Genomic DNA, 18,957 nt, shown 5'->3' on the forward strand with positions numbered 1-18,957 from the left:
CATATTGTTGGGTGAAGGGTATTCGTTTAATTTACTTTTTTTTTAAGACCATCAGTTTTTTTTCTAAAAAACTGGAAGCAAGGTGCTTTTGCTGAAGGTTTCAATCTAGTTTCCAGTGAATAAAGGTGATTTTACAATTCGGCATTTGCTGGATGAGGGTAGAGGCCAATGTTGGGTTGAAGAGTGAAGGCAAAATAATGGCTAGTTTGTTGTCCGTAAAAGACAAGCACCAAGTTATCTGAGATAGAGTTCGTTGCCTGCTACAAGCTCAGAACTTTTTGAAGCTATGAAGATTTATTTACAACTGAATTTTGTGTATGGCCTGGAAGTCCTCTTTCAAATGCAAATGTCAATCTATAGTATTGGAAGGCCTTGGTCTACCATTAGCGGTCAAAAAAAGAAGTTGTAAAGGCAACGTGAAAGGTTAAAAGATAGAGCTGCCGATTCATCCCTACGAATGCTAAACAGAATGTAACAAATGCACACAAAAGAATAAATAGTTATATGGTCATTAGCATAAAACAAACACAGAGTATTATAAAAATAAATACCACTTTGAAGTCATTTTCAGTCTATAGACTCAATATAACAGTTGACATTAGGAGTTACACAAACTGTTGCCAAAGATTAAAGAAATCCTCCAAGTTTGGCTAAACTTGACCCCTGCAGAAGGCCACACCATGCAGAGAAGCCTTTGCTTCTCACACAGGCCTGGTTTTTCCTGGATTAGAACCTGCACTCTTGGATTGCACCTAAAACACCACCTGCCGACAATGCCCCCATACTACCGCCAAACCATACTGATATCATGGACCTCTATGATCACTATAAGAGAAGGATCTGTGTTATTACTTACGAAGGGTGGTGCCAGGATGGGGATCTCTTCAGTATAAAGTACAGATTCATTTTTAAAGTAGAGAATCCCTTTAAGCTTTGTGGCACCTAAGTAGCAACAACGTAGCTATAGTGTGGCATGAGGCAATTGTTCATCCATCCAGCACAAAGTCCAATGGATTAGGAACTAGCGATCTTGCTAGATTCTAATTTCATTCATTTCTTTATTTTGCGGATGACTGGTTCTCTGGCTGCGATCTCTGCTGGGGCAGCATACAAAATGGCTGCCAAATCAAGGACAAACACTACATTCACTTTTATCAGCCATCCAAATGCTTATTAGTTCCATTCTGTGCAGGCGTTCCTTTAGGCAAGAGCTAAAAAAAAAACACAAAAGTGCTTCTCATTTTATAACACCATTTTGGACTCTATCCCAATGTTCCAAAACAGACCCACCATGGAATCCATGAAATTGTGAAAAAAATTAACCTCTGCTGCCTGAATTTCTCAGCGACAATGTGCTGAAGTTGCCCCATGATCAGCTGGTGTCAAGCCCTTCAAGATCAGTGGGCTTGATACCGAATCATGTAGCATACTGCATCAGCTGATCATTAGAGAAGCTTCAAAACCGAGATAGCAGAGGCATCACTCTACTTAATTTCTGTTATTGGTAGTGTGCGCTCAAAACCTAAAAAATGGTTTTGGGTTGAGGTCTTTCTCAGCTTATCTGCATACTTAGGGCCAAACTATTCATGGCAACAGCTTAAAAAAAATTAAAGAACAGGCGGTCCTTTACAGTTTTTTGTATTGGGCCACCTCTTTTCAGAGAATTCTTACTCTTTCTACAGTAATATTGTCCATCACCATTGTAATAGAACACATATATAGCCTATGTTGGCTAACAGTGACATCAACCGGATTGTTCGGTTACTACCTGAAAAGCACATTTCCTAAGGTAGCATCTTCGGAAACACAAATTTGAAAGGTCTACTACTGGTCAAGTATTGCTCTTTTGCCACGTTGTTTGGCCCTACTATATGTGTGGCAGATCTTGTTTGTCACTACTTTTCCTGCTGTGTATATACAGAACTTCTCTCGGGCTCTGTACCTGGGCTTCGAGCATCCATTAACTCATGGTTTGGTCTCCAGCAGAACTGCACTCCTTGATGAGGAGTGCTAACCTTGGAGTGCTGCTTCTTGTGGACAGAAAGATAACCCTGATGGAGGAAGCTGTCTCCACATTCCAAGCAGCTGTACAAAGGCTGTAGGTCATGTGACTTCTGGTGAGCAACCAGATTAGACATAAGGTTATAGCGCCTGGGGCATTCTGTGCACTTGTATGTACGCTTGCCACGGGGTGCAACTCCTTTTTCTCTTGTTGTGTCACTCAAGTCGGTTTTACGGGGACGGCCTCTTGCCCTGGGCACTGCATACTCTGCAGTTTGATCAGCATCAATGGAAATGCCCTGCCCTACGTGGCTTTTCAAATGATACAAAAGGTTCGACTGCTGGCGAAACCGTTTTCCACAACACTGGCAAGAATAGGGCATTTCCCCAGTATGGGTACGCAAGTGGATCATTAGGCTGGTACGCTGACTGAACTGGCGGTTGCACTCGTGGCAGTGGTACGTACGCTCTCCGGAATGGATCCTCTGGTGAACTAGGAGGTTTGATTGATGAGTAAAAACTTTGTCACAAGCAGGACAGTTGTACTCTGCTTTTCCGATCTCTAATGATGTGGCATCATTTTTAGGACTGGCTTCCAAATGCACCCAGGAAGGTGGAGGCCCAGGGGAAGCCTCCATGTTGGAACTCATACTAGCTTCAACCACCGGCTCTAGCCTAGGAATTATTGGGGAACCTGGCAGATTTTCTGGTGTGCAATTCAGCTGCCCTTGAACTGTGTTTGTCTTTATATGATAAAGCAAATTAGACTGCTGACGAAAACGTCTCCGACATTGAAGGCAAGAGTACGGCATTTCACCTGTATGAGTTCTTAAATGTACCATCAGGCTGGTGCGCTGGCTAAAGTGCTTGCCACACTCCAGGCAACGGTAAGTCTTATCTCCTGAGTGGATACGCTCATGGACCAAAAGATTGGATTTGTGATTAAATGTTTTAAAGCAGCTGCTGCATTTGTATATCCTTTCAGGTGATGTTGGTGAGTTACTGCCATCTAAATTGTTAGATATACACTCTGTACTAGACGCTATATCACCTAGGTGTATTGTTTGAGGGGCCTCGTAGAGCTGACCGTTGTGATGCATGGGGTTTCTATCGAAAGGAAGGAAACCCAAATGAGGCTGAGGGGAGCCTGAGGCCTGAAGCAAGCCTAAACCCTGAACATTTTTTCCATTTGGCTGGTCCTTATTTAAGATTTTCCTTGGACGTGGTATAAGATCGTCTCCAAGAACATCTTCGTGATTCTTGAGGTGCTGAATCAGATTTGACTGCTGTCTAAATCTCTTCTCGCAGAGCCAACACTGAAAAGGTTTTTCCCCAGTATGAATACGCAAGTGAACAATTAAATTTGACTTGTTGTTAAAATAACGAGGGCACTTCCAACACCTGTGTACTGCTTTCCCACCCAAAAATGCTCCCATCTGGCCATGGCCCTGTCCTAGCAAGGTGATTTTCCTTGGTCTTCCTCTTCCTAGAACATGGTAAGGACCTTTACCAGATGTTCCCTCTGAACTGTGACTCGCGACTCTCTGGAAACTAGAGCTATGTCCAGTTTGGGGAATAAGGTTTGATTCTAGACTGTTCAATGTCCCCACAACACAGTTGCTTTCTGCTCGAGGAGATAGCTTGAAATGTGATGGATAGCTCTCATGCTCTTGGCGAGGTAACAGCAAGTTTTCAGTGTAATTATGTGGAAGGCTCCTATTAATAGGACATGGGACCTGTATTTCTCTACGATGCATGGCAGCGCTAGGTTGTTCCACATGAAGTTTTTGGTGCAACAGAAGGCTGTGTGAACTCGGGAACCATTTAGCACAGTGGGTACACTGAAAAGCTCTCAATTGGCCTTCTTCAACTCTCTCCCCACTAGTATTTAATAATTGTGGATTCTCTCGATCGACATACTGTCCAGATGGCCCTATTAGCTGCCCAGAGAGCTTCCCATGTTGTTCATGTTCTGCAGAGGTGTCCACTTTGGGCTCAATTGACATCACATGACTTTTCATATGGTAGAGGAGGTTCGACTGTTGGCGAAAACTTTTTCCGCACTGTACACAGGAATAAGGCATCTCTCCTGTATGGCCCCGGAGATGCACCATCAAGCTGGTTCTACGAGTAAAATGTTTGCCACATTCTTGGCAGCGGTAAGATCGGTCTCCTGTGTGAATGCGTTGGTGGACCAGGAGGTTGGACTGATGCGTAAATCGTTTGAAACAATGGCCGCAAACATATGGCCTTTTACAAGAACCAGAATCTTCTCCCTTATCGTTCTTAATAAAGGGAACCTTGCCGCCCCATACTTCGCTGTTACTGTCATCTGCTTCAGATATCAAATACATGAATGGAATACCGGGAGCTGTGTTCTCTTCGCTCCACTCAGCTCCATCAATATCTTCAGTTCTCTGATGACTCTTCATGTGGTGGGTGAGATTGGACTGTTGTCGAAAACTTCTGTTACACCTGTTACAGGGAAATGGTGCCTCCCCTGTATGGGTGCGTAAATGGACAGTGAGGCTTGTACGCTGGTTAAATTTTCTTCTACAAACGTGACAAGAAAATGGTTTCTCGCCAGTATGTATACGTAAGTGTGTGACCAGCGAGGACTGTTTGCAGAAAGTCTTATCGCACACTATGCAGCGGTACCTTCTCCACTCCAACACAGGCTGTTGTTGCTGAGAATCCGGGCGGGACACTTCATTTCCAATGCCCTGGAACTTCTCCTGATTATGGGTTTCTTGGTGTTGAAGAAGTTCAGAAAGATCTTGAAAAACAAAATTGCAGAAGGAGCACTGAAAGAGACCCCAGAATCTCTGGTTTGGCTGTTCTGCTGGTTCATTATCTTTTCTTCTACCTGTCTCCATGGTCTTGCTTTGATGGCCAACGTTAGACCATCCGTGAGGCCTGGAAGCTACCGCATCTCCTTTTTCAGGCTTACTAAAATTGCTTGGCATTGAAGAAACCCCATGAAGCACCAGTGGTGCACTTGCATCCTCTCCTGTTCCAGTAATTTTTGCACCTTGTGCTGCTTGCTCCACGATGTCCTCTTCTCTGCTTCCTGTCTTTTCCATAAGAGGCAGTGATGTCGGTGAACTTTGTTCAGCCGGGAAACTATATTCGACTGAACCTCTGTCTGGTTCATGGGAAATGATTGGATGGACTGTTTTCTCCCTCCAATGGTTGTCTTGGTTGTCGATTTCATTCACAATAAGTGTGGTTTGCTTGTTTTGTGAAGTGGATTGTTCTTCAGGTATCTTTCCAACAAGGGGAGCAAATGATCTTGGTTCTTCTGTCCTTCCACTGGGCCAACATTCTGAAACTAAATGCAAATAATTAGCTATAATTGAAAATGGCTTGCTTCCAACAACAGGCAGATAATACAATAAATAAATTAAAAAGAGTTTTGTAAAAAAGAAAATATTGCGCTTGTTAAAGTGAAATAAAGCAGCGATCAAAAAGTGTTATACCACACAAACAGTAATGCAAAAAAGGGAAGAGATCGCGCTAAATAAATGATAAGTGAACATAAATAGTGACAAAAGTTCAAATAAGTAGTCAGTCCCGCCACAAAGGCAAGTAAATCAATTCTCCCAAGTGATGAACTCAATCCACAAAAGAAAGTGCTTGACAGAAAAGATCCTCCACCAACGATATAAAAGCCTTTTACCAGATGGAATTGATCTCCAAGTTATAAGAGATCAGATGGCGCATGGTAAGAGACATGGATGGATACTATCCCATAAACAGCAACAGCAATGGAATCTTGATAACTGTGTCTTTACAGGTATATGCTCTCGGTATGTCAATGTATGTTAATCCCGTGACCAAGTCCTGTCGTGACGAAACGTAGGGAGGCGGCGTTCTGATGTCACCGCGCATCTTCTACCCGGATACGGGCTGTGTATTGAGCTGGCCAGCTTATCTTACATGCTTCTTACCTGCTGTGCTATGTAAGTGCATTTTCGTTTTTATTCTTCATTAAACAAGACAGTTTTACGCTATGTGAGTCCTTTCTGTCTTTATATACCCCAGGATGACATACCGAGAGCACATACCTGTAAAGACACAGTTATCAAGATTCCATCGCTGTTGCTGTTTATGGGATAGTATTCATCCATGTCTCTTACCATGCGCCATCTGATCTCTTATAACTTGGAGATCAATTCCATCTGGTAAGAGGCTTTTATATCGTTGGTGGAGGATCTTTTCTGTCAGGCACTTTCTTTTGTGGATTGAGTTCATCACTTGAGAGAATTGATTTACTTGCCTTTGTGACGGGACTGACTACTTATTTGAACTTTTGTCACTATTTATGTTCACTTATCGTTTATTTAGCGCGATCTCTTCCCTTTTTTAAAAAGAGTTTTGCACTGTCAAGAAGAAATAGTGGAAACCCTCTACAATAGTGCAGAAGCTAAGCAGTTCAGCCCGTCCTTTTCTTCTTGGAAAGAACCAGGAACATCCCCTTTAACACAGAGATTTTCGAACTTCCAATAGCCAAAATGCTAATTTTTGCCCTCTATGGAGGTCAGAAACAACTCAAATATCCCAAGCAGTGCTCAATGTGTAATCACTACTTCTGATTATTGGGTTATGTCCATTTTAACCACTTAACCCCCGGACCATATTGCTGGTCAAAGACCAGAGCACTTTTTGCGATTCGGCACTGCGTCGCTTTAACTGACAATTGCGCGGTCGTGCGACGTGGCTCCCAAACAAAATTGGCGTCCTTTTTCCCCCACAAATAGAGCTTTCTTTTGGTGGTATTTGATCACCTCTGCGGTTTTTAGTTTTTGCGCTATAAACAAAAATAGAGCAACAATTTTGAAAAAAATGAATATTTTTTACTTTTTGCTATAATAAATATCCCCCAAAAATATATAAAAAACATTTTTTTCCCACAGTTTAGGCCGATACATATTCTTCTACATATTTTCCGTAAAAAAAAAAAAAAATCGCAAAAAGCGTTTATTGATTGGTTTGCGCAAAAGTTATCGCGTTTACAAAATAGGGGGTATTTTTATGGCATTTTTATTAATATTTTTTTTTAGTAATAGCAGCGATTTTTTTTCGGTACTGTGACATTATGGCGGACACTTCGGACACTTTTGACACATTTTTGGGACCATTGGCATTTTTATAGCGATCAGTGCTATAAAAATGCCTTGGATTACTATAAAAATGCCACTGGCAGGGAAGGGGTTAACACTAGGGGGCGGGGTAGGGGTTAAGTATGTTCCCTGGGTGTGTTCTAACTGTAGGGGGGGGGGGTGGGACTGACATGGGGAAATGACTGATCGCTGATCTACATTGTATGAACAGAAGATCAGCATTTCTCCCCTGACAGGACCGGGAGCTGTGTGTTTACACACACAGCTCCCGGTCCTCACTCTGTAACGAGCGATCGCGTGTGCCCGATGGCGTTCGCACCCGCCGGGCACACGCATGGGACTCGGGGGCGAGCGAGGGGCGCGCGTGCGCCTCCGGCGTCGTGCACGTGTCCCTAGTGGCCGCTTTTAGAGCCGACGTAGAACTGCGGCGGCTGGTCGGCAAGCAGTTAAGAATATTATTACGGAATGATTTAAAAAAAACAAAAAAACACACTATCATGACAAGCCTAAGCGCTTGCCGACCGTATAACATAGATATTTGGCATCAAGGTGGCCCTGCTGCGCTAGATCACGCACCTAGTATGCGATATGGCACTTCTGGGTAGGGGGCGTGCGCACCACTGGCGACCCGGCTCTGCTTGTAATTTTACAATAGATTACTGCCGATCGTCCGGGAACTCACATAGGACAGGGCTCTGCCTGTGTAAACAAGGCAGAACTCTGTCCTGTCAGCAGGGAAGTAATGGATTTACTTTCCTCGCACAGCAGGGAATTAAATCCATTACTTACCCTAGTAAAAGCACCTCACACTGTACAGAAAAACACTGGCTAGGCACACATTTAACCCTTTTTCACCCTAGATGTTTAAACCCTTCCCAGCCAGGTTCATTAGTACAGTGACAGTGCATATCTTTAGCACTGATCACTGCATTAGTGTCACTGGTTCCCAAATAGTGTCAAAAGCGTCAGTAGGTCTCTGGCTGTCCGCCGCAATATCGCAGTCCCGCCATAAGTCACTGATCGCCGCCATTACTAGTAAATATAACTAAATGAAAATATTCCATAGTTTGTAGACGCTATAACTTTTGCACAAACCAGTCAATATACGCTTATTGTTTTTTTTTTTTTTACCAAAAATATGTAGCAAAATACATATTGACCTAAATTTATGTGTTTTTTTTTTTTCAGGCTAGGTTTTATAGCAGAAAGTAAAAATATATTGGGCCGGATTCAGAAAGCACTTACGCCGACGTATCTACTGATACGCCGCGTAAGTCCACGGATGCGCCGTCGTATCTATGCGCCTGATTCTCCAAGTAAGGTACGCCTGAATTTTGGCTTCATACGACCGACGTAAGTTTCCTACGCCGTCGTTTCTTGAGTGCATATTTCCGCTGGCTGTAAGGGGCGCTTCCATTGATTTACGCGTTGAATATGTAAATGACCTAGATACGCTGATTCACGAACGTACTTGTGCCCGTCGCAGTAATCTACGCCGTTTACGTAAGGCGTACGTCCGGCGTAAAGTTATCCCACCTAAAGGAGGCGCATCCCATGAAAAGGTATAGATGACGGAACAGCCTTAGAATTTTACGTAGGACTACGTGAATAGGGCTGCGCGTAGCTTACGTCACGTTGTAGGCAGTGATTCGACGTATCTTATGGAGTATTTTAGACGTGATTTTGAGCATGCGCACTGGGATGCGTCCACGGTACGGCGCATGCGCCGTTCGTTCGGCCCCTCATTTGCATGGGGTCACGGTTCCTTTAAATGAAACACGCCCACCGTCCACCAACTTTAAATCACGCGGGCTTACGCCGAAAAATTTTCGTTACGCTGGCGCAACGTAGGGAGCGAGTGCTTTGTGAATACTCAGCTTGCCTCTCTGGGATACGTCGGCGTAGCGCATATGAGATGCTCTACGCCGGAACAAAGATGCGCCGATCTACGTGAATCCAACCCATTGTTTTTTTTTTCTAAATTGTTTGACTTTTTTCTTTATAGCGCAAAAAATAAAAAAAACACAGAGGTGATCTAATACCACCAAAATAAAATCTCTATTTATGGGGGGGGAAAAAAGGACATACATGTTAATTGGGTACAGCATCGCACGGCCGCGCAATTGTCAATTAAAAGTTACACAGTGCCGTATCGCAAAAAATGGCCTGGTAATAAGGGGGGGGGGGGGGTCAAGTGGTTAAAAACAGCATTACATAATAAGATAGGAAACACGGGACATTTCTTTAACTTTTTAAGAGACATCCTTACTTTCCACGCGACTTGCTCTAGCTTGATTGTTTTCCTGACCGAACGGCTCATCTACATTTTCCATTATCGATAAAACATCCGGTTTAGACATCTGGAAACCTGAGGGACAAGAAACACAAGCTGGGTAAGTTGGGAACTGTTACTCAAGGGAGTATTTGGCTTTGACTTTTTCTTCTATTTAAGTCTTTTAGCACAGTAGTAATTATTTTTGCCCTATACCAGGGGTCTCCAAACTTTCTAAACAAAGGGCCAGTCTACTGTACTTTCGAGTTTAGGAGGGCCAGACTACAGCCATTGGGACTAAAAAATGTCCAGTGGGAGTAAACAATACCATATCTTTGGTGTCAGTGGGAGGACTAGTGCCCCATTGTTGGTGCCAATAGAAGAAATTGTACCCTTTTGATAGCGTCAGTTGGATGAATAGTGCCCCATTGGTGGTTTTAGCAACAGGAATGATTCCTCATTGTTGGTGTCAGTGGATGATAGTGCCCCAAGGGCCGGATAAAGGCAAGCAGAGGGCCGCATCTGGCCCCAGGGCCACAGTTTGGAGACCCCTGCCCTATACAGATGACAGACAATAGCACATTAGATCTGTATCGATCGTGAACAGCTGTGTGTCTCAAACTCAAAAGTCCACCCAAAAATGATATTAGTTAAAGATGGTGGTGGAGAAGAGCGAAGAAGAAAGTACTTATGCTTCAAGCAAGACCACGCTCGACTCCATGGTCTATGGCACCCCAGATGTTTTGGAACTACATTTCCCATGATGCTCATGCACTCTGCAGTGTAGTTGAGCATCATGGGAAATGTAGTTTCAATGCATCTGGGGTGCCAAGGTTCACCATCACTTGTCTAGTAGGTATGTTTTTTTGTTTGTTTTTTGAGACACAGACAAGTGTTAGGCCCCATACACACGATAGAATTTATCCGCGAATACGGTTCAGCGGACCGTATCCGCGGATAAATCCTCTCTAAGATTTCAGAGGATTTCTATGCGATGGCGTGTACACACCATCGCATTGAAATCCGCGCTGAAATCCTCTGCCGATGACGTGTCGCGCCGTCGCCGCTATTATGACGCGGCGACGGGCGCGACGCTGTCATATAAGGAATTCCACGCATGCGTCTATTCATTACGGCGCGTGCGGGGAATCCCTTTGGACGGATGGATCCGGTAAGTCTGTACAGACGAGCGGATCCATCCGTTGGAATGGATTCCAGCAGATAGATATTCTGTGCATGTCGACAAATATTTATCTGCTGGAAATCCATTCCAGGGGAGATTTATCTGCGGATAAATATCCGTTGGCGTGTACACACCATAGGATCTATCCGCAGAAACCCATTTGATGGGATTTATCTGCGGATAGATTCTATGGTGTGTATGGGGCCTCAGGCATAGGAGAAGGTTAGGCCGGGTTAAAGTGACAAATAGACAAGTAAAGGCGCAAAACTAGAAGAATATATGCCACAAATGTAAAAAAATATATAAAAACAGTCTAAAAAAAAGACGGTCTAAAAAGTCTATAAATAATTATGGAGTGGAAAATGTCCAAACACTCAGAGCTGCCGTCATATAGGAACAGAAACTGGGTTCCAGAAAACTGAAAGAGACAAGATTAAAGGGGGCTCCCAGATTCGATAAGCCCCCCGCCTGCAGACCCCGACAACCAACGGCCAGGGTTGTCGAAAAGAGGCCCTTGTCCTCATCAACATGGGGACAAGGTGCTTTGGGGTGGAGGGGCGCAGTGCCCCCCTGCCCCAAAGCACCGACCCCCCCATGTTGAGGGCATGTGGCCTAGTATGGTCTAGGAGGGCTACGTGCTCGGATATGACCTGCCGGGCTACGTGCTCGGATAAGGGTCTGGAATGGATCCTGGGGGAACCCCCACGCCGTTTTTTTTGGTGTGGGGGATTCCCCTTAAGATCCATACCAGACCGAAGGGTCTGGTATCATCCTGGGGGGAACCTCACGCAATTTATTTTTAATTTTTTCGTGGGGTTCCCCTTCAAGATTTTCTGCACACAAGTCGCCCCACAAGTCGGATCATCTTGATCCGACTTCTGGTGCGACCTCTATTCAAACCGATGGGCTCCCGTAGGGAACCACTGATTTTGAATAGAGAAAGAAACGCCGGACGAGGCTTAACACAGCGTTAAGCCTCGTTAAATCGCGTTTAACACCCTTTGTCGGCATCTGATGTCTTTACAGCTCTAACGCTGGAGCTTCAGAACGCACTGGTCCTGTTTTTTTTTTGCAGCTTAAAAACGGCTCAGCCATTTACAGCTCAAAAACGTCATGATGGGCATGAGGCCATAAGCTAACATGGAGAGCCATTTTAAGCTGCACAAAAACGCTCATAAAAGTGGCTGTAAAAACGTCCGTGGGCATGAGGCCTTAAAGTGGTTGTAAACCTCAGACATGAAATATGAGCAAAGCATATCTCTCTATAGCAGTGATGGTGAACCTTGGAACCCCAGATGTTTTTGAACTACATTTCCCATGATGCTTATGCACTCTGCAGTGTAGTTGAGCATAATGGGAAATTTTGTTCCAAAACATCTGGGGTTTCCAAGGTTCACCATCACTGTCTCAATCCAGACCACTAAGTGTCATTTCTGTCTGCTGCTTCCTTCATCTGCGATCAGCATAAATTACTTCTGAGGCCCCATACACATGACCGAGTTTCTCGGCAGAATTCAGCCAGAAACTCGATTGGAGCTGGATTCTGCCGAGAAACTCGGTCGTGTGTACACTTTTCAGCGAGGAAGCCGACGAGGAACTCGTCGGGCCGAATAGAGAACATGTTCTCTATTTCCTTGTTGTTCAATGAGGAAAGTCGGCCCGCCGAGATCCTCGGCGGCTTCCACACTGAACTTGACGAGGAACTCGATGTGTTTGGCACGTCGAGTTCCTCGGACGTGTGTACGGGGCCTAACATGTTTTCCTGACACCAAGAGATAAAAAGGTGACAGGGGTGGGACCTCCAACTGATTGACAGTCTCAGCTCTGCTCCTGTATGAAAGGGGGGGGGGGTCTCTATCCTCCAATCAACACGCCAAGCTCATGCTTTCATGCTGTCACCAATGGGACCACATGGAAGAGAAATGTCACAAGGCCTGAAAAAGAAAATAATTTCTTTACACAAGAAAGATGAAGACTACAAGAAGATCAGCAAAGCTGATCAGCAAAGTCAGAATACTGTAGCAAGAGTGATACAAAAATGTAACACATGCAACCATCTCACAGAGAAGTCCAGGCCATCCACCTCGACAGGAGCGTCTTCTGATGAGAAGGGTTGAAGAAAATCGTCATGCAAGTGCACTGCGGTTAGCTAAAGAAGTAAAAAGCCACAATACAGCATAGACTGCAGAGGAATGGCATGCATGGGTGTCGTCCACAAAGGAAGCCTCTCCTAAAGCCCATGCACAAAAAAGCCTGCCTAAAATTTGCCAGGGCCCATTCTGAAAAAGAACAAGACTACTGGGACCCTGTACTCTGGAGTGATGAATATTTTTGGAACTGGTAGCTTCAGAGCTGTATAGCATCGCAAAAGGTGAGGAGTACAAAGAAAAATGCATGGTGCTTACAGTGAAACATGGTGGTGGCAGTGTCCTTCTGTGGGGCTTCATGAGTGCTGCTGGTGTCGGGGAGATCCATTTTATTGATGGTATCATGAATTCACAGATGTACTGCTCTATATTGAAAGAGAAGATGCTACCATCACTCCGTGCCCTTGGTCGTGCACTTTTCCAACATGACAAAGATCCAAAACACACATCTAAGGCCACTGTTGCATTTCTAAGTGAAAGCGATTCAGTGGCAAAGTACAGAATGTCTCCTGATCTGAACTGAATTGAATACCTATGGGGAATTCTGAAGAGACAAGTTGAGCATCACTCTCCATCCACCATCCAGGCTCTAGAACAGTGGTTCTCAACCCTCCAAATGCCGTGACCCCTTGATAACATTTTCCAAGTTGTGGGGACCCTTAACAGCAAAAAAAAAATCGTAGCGTGGGTTGTCAGCACCCAAGTAATTTGCGCCCCTAACCCATGGACATTTAGCGCTCCCTGAGCCCCTTCCACTCTTACAATATTAAAACCCCTTATTGTACGTTTTAGGATGTACCACTCTTTCTCTTTGTTCTCCTTTCCCTTTTATCTCTCTCTATCCCAATTTCTTGTTTACCCCCCATTCCCTCTCTCTATAGCTGTCTTTCTTGTTCTCTCTCTTATTCTTTCTCTCCCTTTTTCTTTGTTCCTCCCCCTCTTTTCCTCTCCCTTCCATGTATTCTCTATTTTTATTCCTTCTCTTACTCCTTGGTGGGGGGGTTGGGGGAATGGGATGAGTGGATTAGGTGCTTTTGATCCAGGTCATCTGCTGATCTGAGAACTGTAGTGGGGACTTTTAATGGCAACTCTAATCACAGGTAGCGTTACTCAAAGTGTCTCTGGCTTCACATTGTCTCCGACGTTGTGGTGTCTTGTAGCAGTGACACCTATGCCAAAATCAAGAGATAGGGTCTCCTCCAGCCCCTCCCACTTTACATTCCTCACTAGTAAGCTAGTCTTTTCCCCCCCAGCCATGCCATGAACTCAAGGGGCAATTGCTTGGCGGTCGCAGGCTCCAGGAACAGCCCTGCTCCAGGGAGAGCGGTGTGGGCTTCAAGAACAGCCCATGATCCGGTGACCCCCGGCAAATCATCATTCGACTCCTGAGGGGGTCCCGACCCCCAGGTTGAGAACCACTGCTCTAGAAGGACCTCTTTTAGAACCTGGATGGTGGATGGAGAGTGATGCTCAACTTGTCTCTTCAGAATTCCCCATAGGTGTTCAATTGGGTTCAGATCAGGAGACATACAGTCTTGAATAATAGAAAATGATAAATGTTGCAATATGTCGTCAACTTGTTCATTCCATGCCTACAAGACTTGGGGCTGTCCTTACAAATCATGGAGGTAATACTAGATGTAGTAGTTTTTATTGTGGGGTGTATTCATTTTTGCATCAACTAATTTGAGTAAAACTGAAGATTTTGTAATCTAAGTTATATTATTAACCTTACTTTTATGTAATGAGCTAAACAGATGTTCTATAAGACTCATGCCGCGTACACACGATCATTTTTCGGCATTAAAGAAAACGTTGTTTTTCAGCATGTCCAAAAAACGATGTTTTTCCAACTTCATCGTTAAAAACGACGTTGCCCACACACCATCGTTTTTAAAAAATGATGAACAAAGCGCGGTGACGTACAACACGTACGACGGCACTCTAAAGGGGAAGTTCTATTCGCCTTTGGGCTGCTTTAGCTGATTCCGTGTTAGTAAAAGACGATTCACGCTTTTTTGTCTGTTACAGCGTGATGAATGTGCTTACTCCATTATGAACGGCAGTTTTACCAGAACGAGCGCTCCCATCTCATAACTTGCTTCTGAGCATGCGCGGGTTTAAAACGTCGTTTTAGCCCACACACGATCATTTTTTACTACCTGAAAAACAACATTTTTTAAAACGACGTTAAAAAATGCAGCATGTTCGGAAAAAAAAATGTTGTCGTTTTTCAGAAACTGAAAAACGATGTGCAGCCCGATTAATCGATCATTTTAAATGACGTTTTTTAAAAACAACGTTTTTTTTCATGCCGAAAAATGATCGTGTGTACGCGGCATCAGTTACGTCAAAATTTTGGAAACTGTTCTTGTGTTCACTGAGATATTGATTAAAATCGTAATTTTCAAAAGGGGTGTACTCATTTAAGCTAAGCACTGTATATAAGGGTTTACAATCCCTTTAAAGGGGTTGTAAAGGTTTGTTTTTTATTTTCTAAATAGGTTCCTTTAAAGGAGAAGTCCAGCCTGAGCTTTTTAGGCTGAGCTTCTCCTAAGGGTCACAGGAGTGCAATTCGTTTTGCACTCCTGTGACCCGTTTTCAGCGGAGAGCGGTCTGATGTTCGGTGGCTCGGTTCTCAGTGCACAGACGGCGGAGGACAGCACTGTATTTGCACAGCAGTCTTTCAAATGCAATTTTTGGGGAAAAATAATTAATAAAAAAATAAAAAAAATAACCAGTATAGTCAGACCAAATTTTTTTTGTATAATGTGAAAGATTTTACGATGTGAGAATCGTGATCTTTATTCTAAGCAAAAAAAATCTTGATTTTCATTTTGGCCAGAATCTCGCAGCTCTAATATATATATATTACGGCTGAAATGAACCATTATTTTCATAATCGATTAGTTGGCCGATTATTGTTTTGATTATTCGGATAATAGCCTTAAAAAAAAAAAAAACACATTGCATACTTTTCTGCAGCTTCTCCATTGAAGTATATTGAACCAAAAAAACAAAATAGCACCGTTTTGCGTTAAAAAGTCCTTGCCCTTTCCAAATACGCAGCAGCTGAAAAGAAATCATGGATGTGAATGTATCCCATAGGAAAACATGTAAATGAACTGTAGTGTGTTTCTGCAAAAAGCACCAAAAAACAGAGGTGTGACCCCCGGCCTGAGATGTTTAGTAACATAATGGGGTTAAAAAAAACAAAAATAAGTACAAAAAGAGCAAATAATCGCTACTGTAAGGGGTAAAATTTTTTACTGTGGGACAGTGAAAGTGATATTTACAGTAGCGATTTGCTTTTTTGTACTATAAAGGGCTAATTTTAGTTTTTTTAAAGCCTATTATTAGGGGTGCAACTGATCAAAAAACCCACGGTTCGGATCGTTCCTCGGATCAGGAGTCACGGATCGGATAATTTTTCGGATCGGCAAAAAAAAAAAAAAAAATCTCCCCCACTGTTATAGCCACATCCCCCCCCCCACTGTAATATCCACATCCCCCCACTGTAATATCCACACCCCCCCCACTATAATATCCACATCCCCCCCACTATAATATCCACATCCCCCCCACTGTAATATCCACATCCCCCACTGTAATATCCACATCCCCCCCACTGTAATATCCACATACCCTCAGGCAAGACAGCCCCCCCCTCAGGCAAGACAGCCCCCCCTCAGGCAAGACAGCCCCCCTCAGGCAAGACAACCCCCCCTCAGGCAAGACAACCCCCCCTCAGGCAAGACAACCCCCCCCCTCAGGTAGTACAGAGTCACTTCCAGCGGTGTGTCCGAGTGCGGGCTCCTCCTCCTCTGTGGGTTTAAACAGAGGAGGGCCACTGCCGGATGTACCAAGATGGCCACGGCTCCGAAACTAGGCCGAAGCCGCGGCCTTTCCTAATGTTATTGCCGCGGCTCCGGAGCTAGGCCGAAGCCGCGGCCTTTCCTAATGTTATTGCCGCGGCTCCGGAGCTAGGCCGAAGCCGCGGCCTTTCCTAACGTTATGGCCATGGCTCCGGAGGTATAACGTTAAGAAAGGCCGCGGCTTCGGCCGAGCTCCGGGGGGCGCGGACATAACATTAGGAAAGGCCGCGGCTTCGGCCTAGCTCCGGAGCCGCGGCAATCCGCGGATCACAGTGTGTGCCGATCCGAAGGGGGTGACCCGTTCGGATCACGGATCACCTGTGATCCGTTGCAGCCCTACCTATTATGTAACTGGCCGATTAATCGATTATGAAAATTGTAATCGATTAATTTCATAATCGATTAGTTGTTTCGCCCCTTATATATATATATATATATATGAGACTTTAAGTTCCTCTTTAATTTCTAAGAGCTATATAAAGATAAAGTATAAATAATTTGGTTTCACAAAGACTGATCAGTCACCAAAACATGGACCAGCAATGGAGGTCCCCCCAAGACATGTATACTATTTATATTTACAATCTTAACCTCTCTTCAATACGGAACTCATTCAAAAGAAAAAAAATAAAAAAGAAGCAATTTCTGTAATATTCAAAGAAGGCGTCACATTGAATTAAAGCCATACTCATGTAATATTATCTAAGCGCTGAAACATATGTTTGCAATTAGTCTCTTTTTGTAGAATATCCTTCCGCCTCGCCGATTCCTAGAGGCCAAAATCTGAAACGGGTTTTTATTTGGGTTCTCATGTTTCCGTCCTTTTGATTTTTGGACTCGCTTTCATTTGTGCAGATGATCATTTTGAATCGATCGCGTGGTTAATGTGAGACAGGGTCTTAAGTATGGAGGAAAACGCACCAAAGAGTGGGGAAAAACATAGCCTAACATTGCCGAAGTATCAAGTATCTGGACTTGTGTTGTTGTCAACTGTTTGCCTCTGAGCCTAGGTTCACACTGCTGCGAATTCAAAATCGCGGTAAAATGCGCGATTTTACCGCGATTTCGTGGGTGCGATTTTGCCGTGATTTCGGCCGCAATTTAATGTAAATCGCGGCCTGAAATCGCAAAAAGTAGTACAGGAACTACTTTTTGAAATCGCAGATGCAGCGTCGCACTGATTAGGACAGTGCCATTGCCGACAATTGCCGCCGATTTGAGATGCGATTTGACATGTCAAATCGCAGCTCAAATCGTTCCAAATCGTACCCAGTGTGAACCAGGGCTAAAAGATTGAAGCTCGCTTATATCAACTAGAGGAAATTATTTTCATCAAGAAAAACTACAATGGTTTTAGAGTATTTTGTTTTTTTGTAATTTTTAAAATTGATGCTTTATATGGTTTTGTATTAATATTTTATTCATTTAACCACTTTCATCTTTCACATTATACAGAAAAATTGGGCTATCTTTAGTGGGTTTTTTTTTTAATTCACGAAAGTGTTTTTTTCCCCAAAAAAGTGAATTTGAAAAATCGCTGGGTAAATACTGTGTGACATAAAACATTGCAATACCCACCATTTTTTCTATAGGGCCTCTGCTAAAAAATAAATATATATATATATATATATATATATATATATATATATATAAAAAAAAGGGTTGTCCCGATACTAGTATCGGTACTGATACAGAGCATTTGCGCAAGTACTTGTACTCGCACAAATGCTCCCGAATGCCTGACCCGATACTTGGTCAGCAGGCGGAGGTTTTGAGCGGATATGGAGGGCAGAGTTTGCGAGCGGAGAGGGCGGGTGTATGCTGCTCTCCCCCTCTGCGCGCCGCGTCCCCCTTCGTGCTCCTGCTGTCCTCCTCCATGCTGTGTCCTGTGTCCCCTTCCGTGATGCTGCTCTCCCCCCGAGTGATGCTGCTGTCCGCGCTCAGTGTCCCCCTTCATGATCCTGCTGTCCTCCTCCATGCTCTGTGTCCCGTGTCCCCTTCTGTGATGCTGCTCTTCCCCCGAGTGATGCTGCTGTTGGCGCTCTGCGTCCCCCTCCTTTTTCCTGCTGTACTCCATGCTCTGTGTCCTGATGCCTGTATCCTCCATGCTGTGTCCCGTGTCCCCTTCCGTGATGCTGCTCTCCCCCCGAGTGATGCTGCTGTCCGCGCTCAGTGTCCTCCTCCGTGATCCTGCTGTCCTCCTCCATGCTCTGTGTCCCGTGTCCCCTTCTGTGATGCTGCTCTCCCCCCGAGTGATGCTGCTGTCGGCGCTCTGCGTCCCCCTCCTTTTTCCTGCTGTCCTCCATGCTCTGTGTCCTGATGCCTGTATCCTCCATGCTGTGTCCCGTGTCCCCTT

At 44.3% G+C, this 18,957-nt stretch overlaps 1 protein-coding gene across 1 annotated transcript in view; it reads right to left on the reverse strand.

Moving 5' to 3' along the window:
- Nucleotides 1-487: 487 nt before the first annotated feature.
- The window catches only part of LOC120916403 (zinc finger protein 585A-like), a 34,129-nt gene continuing 15,659 nt past the window's right edge, over nucleotides 488-18,957 (reverse strand). Inside the window, exons 2-3 of the mRNA XM_040327359.1 lie at nucleotides 9,394-9,492; nucleotides 488-5,332 (exon numbers count right to left, since the gene is read on the reverse strand). Coding sequence (XP_040183293.1) covers nucleotides 1,896-5,332; nucleotides 9,394-9,484 — 3,528 coding nt within the window. The 5' untranslated portion in view covers nucleotides 9,485-9,492 and the 3' untranslated portion in view covers nucleotides 488-1,895. The remainder of the gene's footprint in view (nucleotides 5,333-9,393; nucleotides 9,493-18,957) is intronic.

The sequence above is a fragment of the Rana temporaria genome, chromosome 10 (genome assembly GCF_905171775.1).
Source record: "Rana temporaria chromosome 10, aRanTem1.1, whole genome shotgun sequence".
NCBI classification, from domain to species: domain Eukaryota; kingdom Metazoa; phylum Chordata; class Amphibia; order Anura; family Ranidae; genus Rana; species Rana temporaria.